General features: G+C 41.9%; 2 protein-coding genes across 2 annotated transcripts in view; both read right to left on the bottom strand.

Annotated features, from left to right (window-relative positions):
- LOC109478668 overlaps positions 1 to 807 on the bottom strand; it is an 8488-nt gene extending 7681 nt beyond the window's left edge. Inside the window, exon 1 of the mRNA XM_019780333.1 lies at positions 648 to 807. Coding sequence (XP_019635892.1) covers positions 648 to 741 — 94 coding nt within the window. The 5' untranslated portion in view covers positions 742 to 807. The remainder of the gene's footprint in view (positions 1 to 647) is intronic.
- A 3588-nt stretch (positions 808 to 4395) lies between these two features.
- Positions 4396 to 7500, bottom strand: part of LOC109478667 (G-protein coupled receptor 54-like) — a 15708-nt gene continuing 12603 nt past the window's right edge. The window contains exons 3-5 of the mRNA XM_019780332.1: positions 6194 to 6444; positions 5272 to 5406; positions 4396 to 4698 (exon numbers count right to left, since the gene is read on the bottom strand). Of these exons, the coding sequence (XP_019635891.1) occupies positions 4396 to 4698; positions 5272 to 5406; positions 6194 to 6444 (689 nt within the window). The remainder of the gene's footprint in view (positions 4699 to 5271; positions 5407 to 6193; positions 6445 to 7500) is intronic.

Below are 7500 nucleotides of genomic sequence, written 5' to 3'. Positions count from 1 at the left end.
ATTACAATGACCTGAATGGTCTTGTCTCTTTGCCTGTGTCGGGGACGACAAAGCGTTCACACGGACGACAGAGTTACTAAAACATCATCGGGTGTCCGAACCACTCACCGCGCGAAGTGTAGCAAGGCGGAAAGCAAAGAACGCTTTTCCCTGCGTAATTGGCTTCAAATGTAGGTTCCCTTGTTCGTACAATACAGGGACGAACACGTAGAAAGTTGGAAGCATCCGCTTATGTTTTAGGTACAAGTTAAGGCAGGTAGACTATCCCCTAGAGGACACATAGTATTCATCTTCGTATTGAATATACGAAATAGGCCAAAATCGGTGCCTAATACCTAAACAGGCCGATTTATGGTGATTTGATTATACGTATATGGGTGACATCCTCTGGGAACCCAAAAATGACGCGAGAAAAAAGTTTGGCAAAAAAAGTTGCCTTCATTATGAAATCCATGTGCACGTCGTCATGAAAGTTGAACAAACACGCAATGACTGTTATAGTATGGCGAATAATAGACTGATTTTAATTTCATCACATTTTCTTCTTCGGCATTCTACGACACAATATAACCGGTTTCCAATATTTTTTGCAATTTGTGGCATATAGTAGCTGCTTCGTACGATTTACAGTATGGTCGAAAACTTACCTTCAACGGTCGAAGCCAAACACGACACTATCAGGCAGAAAGTCGTGAGATGAGAACTTCCCATGCCGAAACTTGTCCTGCTTGGCGAGACCATTCCTTGGAGCAAGTGTGGGCAATCTTCATTTCAGATGCCGACGTTTTCCCCACAAGTCTTGTTCTTGTCTTGTCTTGGTGTTGTCGGTAGAGTGTTGTACGGTGTTATTTCAGCCACTTTCTATGCGCAGTGGTTGTCGCCATTTCTTTGTTACGACCATTCCGTGAAAAAGACAATTAGGATTTTGTCACAAAATATTTGTTTAGCAGGCGTGTTTGTCATATTCTGCATGCCATACAATGTGACATTCCTATATTTTTTGTTCCTAACTTGCGCAACCACCCTGTGTTGTTAGTTACGCCCTTTGAACCATGCGGCTGGCGTTATTATGACAGTCGTCAATATTTTGGAAAGAAACACGCTAGCACATACAGAAAGGGGCAAACGACAAAAGATGACAAGTCTATTAACACTTAATTAGGCGTAGCCGTTACGGTGGACAGTATAGTAGTATGCCCTGTAGTTAGTTGTGCTGGTCTAGTTGTGGTGTATATTGTTATTTGGACTATTTTTAAATCAAAGCCACTAAAGCTGACCTTCAGCCTACAATGTGTTGTTATGTGGTCGAGAAATATTTATCCGTATCCTTGCTTGTCATAACTTCTTTTTTGTTTTATCTCACACTATTTGGACGGCATCATTTTCAAAGAACCATTCACTGTCATTTCTGTGACGAGCCTTGTCAGCAAGTAAATGCCATGTTTGTTTTGCAAGGGTCACAATAGTTCTTGCTTGGTAGTGGAAGTGCGCGCGTGTAGGGTCCCCGAGTGTGACTGTAACAGTAGCGTGTGCGTTACGCCATCTAGCGTTTGTATGTGGAAGTGCAAGATATGTCAAAGAATCTGGCACCATTGCACAACTTGGGCCATGTTGATTGATTATATTGGATGGCATTCGTACGTGCACGGGCATGAATTTAGTCCGTTTCTAAAGAGAAGGTTTTCAACCATCGTACAAAGCAGTTGGAAAAAGATCAAATATATGCAGTAAAATGCAGGAAAACGATATTAATGTAGAAATGAAGAAATGAAAATGAAAAGTTCATTATTCACCATACGGCATACCATACTCTGTGTGTTTAGTCATTTGTTCAACCTTTATGACCAATTAGATTTCATAATGAAGGCAACTTTTTTGCCAAACTTTTTTTATTCGCACTCTCGTATCGGTTTTGAGGTTCCCAGAGGATGTCATCCAAATAGTCAAATCAACATGGCCTAAACAAGATACGCGATGCCTAACATGTACCCATGCCAACACAACACATTTCGTTCCAAAGTTACACGTTTATTCATAACTTGGTTATCAAACGACATGTACATATAACCCAGCGTTATGGTTTGACCACAGACAAGTCTTGTACACGTTCCTGACTTCGACATATAGAAATCGACTAGATACTTTGATACTAGATACATTAATAACAATGTTGGTCCCTCGAAGGTTCAATATTACATCATTATTTTACACGCATTTCCGGAATTCCTCCTGAATAGTACATTTAAGGCCATGTTGATTTGATTATATGGATGACATCCTCTGGGAACCTCAAAACTGATGCAAGCGTGCGAATAAAAAAAGTTTGGCAAAAATAGCCATCATTATGAAATCTACGTACGTGGTAATGAAGGTTGGACAAATGACTAAATACTATTGTATGCCAAATAATGAACATTTCTTTAGACTTTCTTCGTTTCCCTTGGAATTTATTTTTGCATCCTATGGCATTAGTATCGTTTTCCTTTTTTTGCAATTTACGGCATATATTTTCTCATTCTGCATCAGATTCTACATTGTAAGATTGACAGTATGATCGAAAACTTTTTAAAAAGTGCGCGCGCGGATGTCATCCATATAATCAAATCAACATGGCCTTATTTACTGACAAAGTTGGTCCCTCATACGGTCAAATCGGTCATTGTGTTACACACAATTCCTCCTGAGTATTAACTGAGTTTAAAGGACATTTTGTACAAAGCTTCATACACCACGAACTTCCAGCGACTTACGTGTTGCATAAAATTCATCAAAGTCACAACAGTATGTTAGTACATACTCCTATATTACCAAGGCATGCCCCTATATACACATGGTCACAAATGGAACAGTAACAGACCAAGCAGACAGGTAAATGACAATACAGTACTGATGCAATATGCCACTTAACTTTTCTTCTCAACATCGCCATTCACATATAAGGTAATGTTTTCTTTTATTCCAACATTTATTACAAGACCTGGCACGTTCAAGTTTTCCAACTTATTTTCATGCTACCACCAACGCAGACAAACGCATGAGTTAAGTGAGGAAATTCATGTGAAGTGCCTTTCCCAAGGGCACAAGATCGGTGGCATGGCAGGATTCGAACTCGGGACTTCTTGGTTCCGATACGAACGCTCTGTCATTACGCCACACGATCCCACAAATGTTATCTCAGTTATCATATTACAATGTAGTAGAGTGTTAAGTCAGTAAATGCAAGTATCTTGTTTACTTTACAGTATACAGTTACACAGGGGTACATATCTCCATAGCACTACAAAGATACAAACAACACATGATAATTAGGACAGAAACATTGTCATTTCAGCTGCCACCATACACTGCGATCGAAGAGAAACCATCACAAAACACGTTAAATTACAGTGGCCTCGATACGTAGTTTTTGTGCACAATATTGTTTTCAAACACTCCATATAGTAAAATACCCGAGTCTATTCCGTCGTTTTTGGATTCCAAAACTTAAATGTAAAAGACGGTCAATCAAGATAGAATTGTCTTAGCATGAAAGTCCATCTGTTTTGGTGTTGGAAGAAAAGCTTAGTCTTTATTTCATTAGATAAAATTGTAATTTGCTGTGACAATCAACATCAAAGAAGTTTTTGAAAATAAAAACTACTGTAACAATTTCTCAATAGAGAAGAATCCTCAATATAAGGCAGTATAGTTAAATTTCATAGTATTTGCAAACAATGCAGTGGACATTTGGTACCTGTGACCAAAAAAAAACAAAAAAAACAAAACAAAACAAACTTGTAGCTGATTACAAGAACTTTAATATGATGTTTTCGCGTGTAACATACGTAGGTTCAGGCGGAATATATTAACCTTCTAATGCTATCGCAGAACTTTTCAGTGCTGTTATTTCAAACAGACAAGTTACATATGTTACCGGAGAGGCCACACTGTGGCAACTGTTCAAGGTCTCTGACATAAATATTTACTTGTAACATTTTGTTTTCAATCTTTGATATTTCGATAGATCATACAGGTCACGCTCTGGGTAGAACCTTTAGACTAACCCCTCAGAAGGGGCACTGGGCTTGTACAATGCGTTCGGCATAAAAATAAAAATGTATTTACTTGTAACGTTTTGTTTTGAATCTTTGACATTTCGATAGGTCATACAGGCCACGATCTGGGTATAGACTAACCCCTCAGAAGGGTCACGGGACGTATACAGTGCACTAATTGTGAGGTACCCTCAGCAATAGACCGATCCCGAATGTCCATCATTAGAAGTTCAACCAATGAGAGACTGGCAATTAGCGGTTCGACCAATGACAAAGTGACTGCATGTTCGTCAAATATTTGCATTTCTATGTTTTGACGGAGGTGAGTGGGGCTTCAGGATCGCTCTATTACGATTTTTTCTTACTCTTCGACCTCTAGGACGTCCCACTTGTTGGGCGACATTTGCTTGACGCTGCCCCTGGTGCCGCCACCGGCGGAGAGGGCGGACGACGGCCCGCGCACCGAGATTTTTGTGGGGGCGGTGACGGTGGTGGTCCCGGTGTTGTAGCTGGGTTTGGACGTGACCTTGGCCTTCTGTGCCAGGGCGGAGTCCTTCCTACGGTGACACATCTGCCGCAGGCAGTTGCGGAAGTTTTCCCCCACAAAGGTGTAGACAAACGGGTTGATGGCAGAGTTGGCATAACTCAGGAACAGGGCGATGACCTAGTGGCAAACAAGGGAAAGGTTTACGTTAAACCCCTGTCACACATCCAGAAGTTCGTGAGCAATAAGTTATTCCCTGGAAAAGCTAAAAACAAAAACGCCCACTACAGTTGCGAACAAGCTGCTAGGAGGCCGAAGATGGCACCACTTATTCGAAGTCCCAACAGCCTTCGACTACTCAAAAATCATTAACCTGAAACTTGTGGAAATTTTTACTTCAAACTTTGATGCCACGCAGTACCAAACGTACCCACTGGGAGGCCCATCATCGAACTTGACCTTCGTCTTTGCTGTGCCTACCCATCCACTAGATATCATGCACAGCTTCTCTAGTTATGTTGTACACAAATACAAACACATCCCACTGCTGCAACGTAGAAACACGACAGGTGAACCATTTTCGAACTTGACCTTTGTTTCCATATCTCTACTCACCTACCAAATACAGTGGAGATCCACCTTCATACATACAGACACACACCACAGCCACTCCCCCATGGCCAAACCGAAAACATACCCTTCTGTCGAAGGCAACAACACAAATTCTAGTTGACTGGACGGTAAGAGTCTCACCTTCAGGTAGTAGACAGTGGTGGTGACCTTGTTTTTGATGTTGACCATGCGCCACAGGTTGAGAGCGTGGTTGGGCAGCCAGCACAGGGTGAACAGTACCACCACTCCGATCACCATGAAACTGATGCGTCTGGTCTGCATGGGGAAATAAAGTATTCATAATTTCATAATATTAACCTCGTTAATATTAACAGAAGGTGCTCGGGGGCAAGGTCATATATGTGCACTGGACTTGAAGCCGAGAAGCTCCATGTAGCTTGTATTATTATTATTATTATTATGATGATGATGATAAATTGGACGTGAATTGGCAATTTATCATCATCATCATCATCATCATGTGGTGTGATGATGATGATGATCACTACCACATGATGATGATGATCATCATCATCATCGGCCTCCTTTTTACCCTAGCAGTTTTGATATTGGAGTAAATGCTTATTTTTTAAACATCCCTATAATGTCGTTGAAATGGTTTTGCCCGGGTATCTGACCAGCGGCAGTAACACTCGCGCGTGCTGACCGCAACTGTTGCTGGACTTTGGCATGGGCAGTCGCGCTTAATAAGTAACAGGCACGGTAAGACGGTGGGGCTGTCTTTGTTACTAGTGACACGACCATGATAGATAATGATAGTCCGATCTTTATGTGAATGCAATGATTGTATGTGTGTAATTAAAATGAACTTCGAACTTGAAGCACAGTATCTTTACACGCCCTAGGAACAGTAATGGATTTGGGTCTTTTTATGTTTTATCATTGTGACGCGCCCTCATTGTATTAACCTAATGTCTGCACAGTAGGTCTGGCGTTGACGCTTGGGATTATTTTTGTTGCAAAATATAAAATTTCACGGAGGATTGTCACCTATGGCTTCTTGTTATTATTATTATTATTATTATTATTATTATTATTTTACCTGCAGGGCGTGGTTACGGGGTCTGGTCTCGCTCGTCTTGAAGCGGTTCCACAGCCGCTTGAGGATGAACCCGCACATGACGGCACACACCACCAGCGGGATGAAGTACGTGATGAGGACGGTGTAGATCATGTAGCCCTGCTCGAAGGAGGGGGACGGCCACACGGGGCGGCAGAACGTCCGGATCCCGAACCACGGGATGGGCACCAGCTCGTAGTACAGAACCACGGGGAGGGCCAGCAGGAAAGACGCTGTAGGTATGGAAACAAAAAGAAAAGTAGTATCGATCCAGTTTTACCACAGGCGCTAGGCCACCGAGTTTTTGTTGAGATCTAACAATACATGTAACGTTACATTGTTTTGTAAACCATTAAATAAAATCCTTATTATTGTTTCGCGCATGTTAGAACATACACTGTGTCTACTCATTCAGCCCGTTGCCATCACAATACAGTGGTCCGTTGAAATATTCCCAAAAATCATACAGTCACATAACACATAACACCGTGAACACGGCCCGTTGAAAGGTTCCCTAGAATCATACGTACACTGAACACGGTCACAAACTGATGAGGATTCCAAAGAACCATACGAACAGATACCGAAGTCTCCCGAAGATTGCCGAGTGCCGAACAGCGACTTCCGAACGCTTCATCTTGGTTAGGTACTTAGTACTAGTATACACTAGGTGCGAAATGCCATTTTAAAAGACCCTATTTTCTGCGAAATGCCATAAGGAAAATAAAAGTCTTGATACTATCTATAATCAAGGGGTAACTAAGTAGCCATGTAAACTTTTTGGGGGTATGATACCATATTTTAAGGAAGATATGAAGCATTTTGTAAAGTCCAATTTCCGGCGAACTGCGTTACCAGGTCGCTGCTGTACAGGTCAATGACATCATCGCTAGCCAATCAGACGCACGATAGGCCCACATTTCCCGCGCGGTTCTAAAATGTAAACGCACACAACTGGCTACATCACCCGACAAGAGTCTTGACATGCTATGTGTAAATGTACTCTAAACACGTCCACAAACCCCACCGACATGTTTTCAGTTCTACATATGTTTCCCAGGCATGAGATTTGGAAAGTGTAGTTGTGCCCAATATCTCTAAAATGTACTATATCGTTGTTTTCTGAGTCTGGGGAGGCAGGGACTTCACACCGAACGTGATTCTAAGTCACATTTTTGCTGCCACCCCAGTTGGTAACGCAGTTCACGGGTAGGTGTTTCCTACCCTGTCATCTTTTTGAAGTTATCACCGCTAGCGCTAGCCCAGTCTTGGGGTTCTATCGAGTCGAG

The sequence above is a fragment of the Branchiostoma belcheri genome, unplaced genomic scaffold, assembly GCF_001625305.1.
Source record: "Branchiostoma belcheri isolate BF01 breed outbred unplaced genomic scaffold, Haploidv18h27 scaffold45, whole genome shotgun sequence".
NCBI classification, from domain to species: Eukaryota; Metazoa; Chordata; class Leptocardii; order Amphioxiformes; family Branchiostomatidae; genus Branchiostoma; species Branchiostoma belcheri.
The sequence above is the reverse complement of the archived record's forward strand: the minus strand, read 5'-3'. Positions and strand labels throughout refer to the sequence as shown.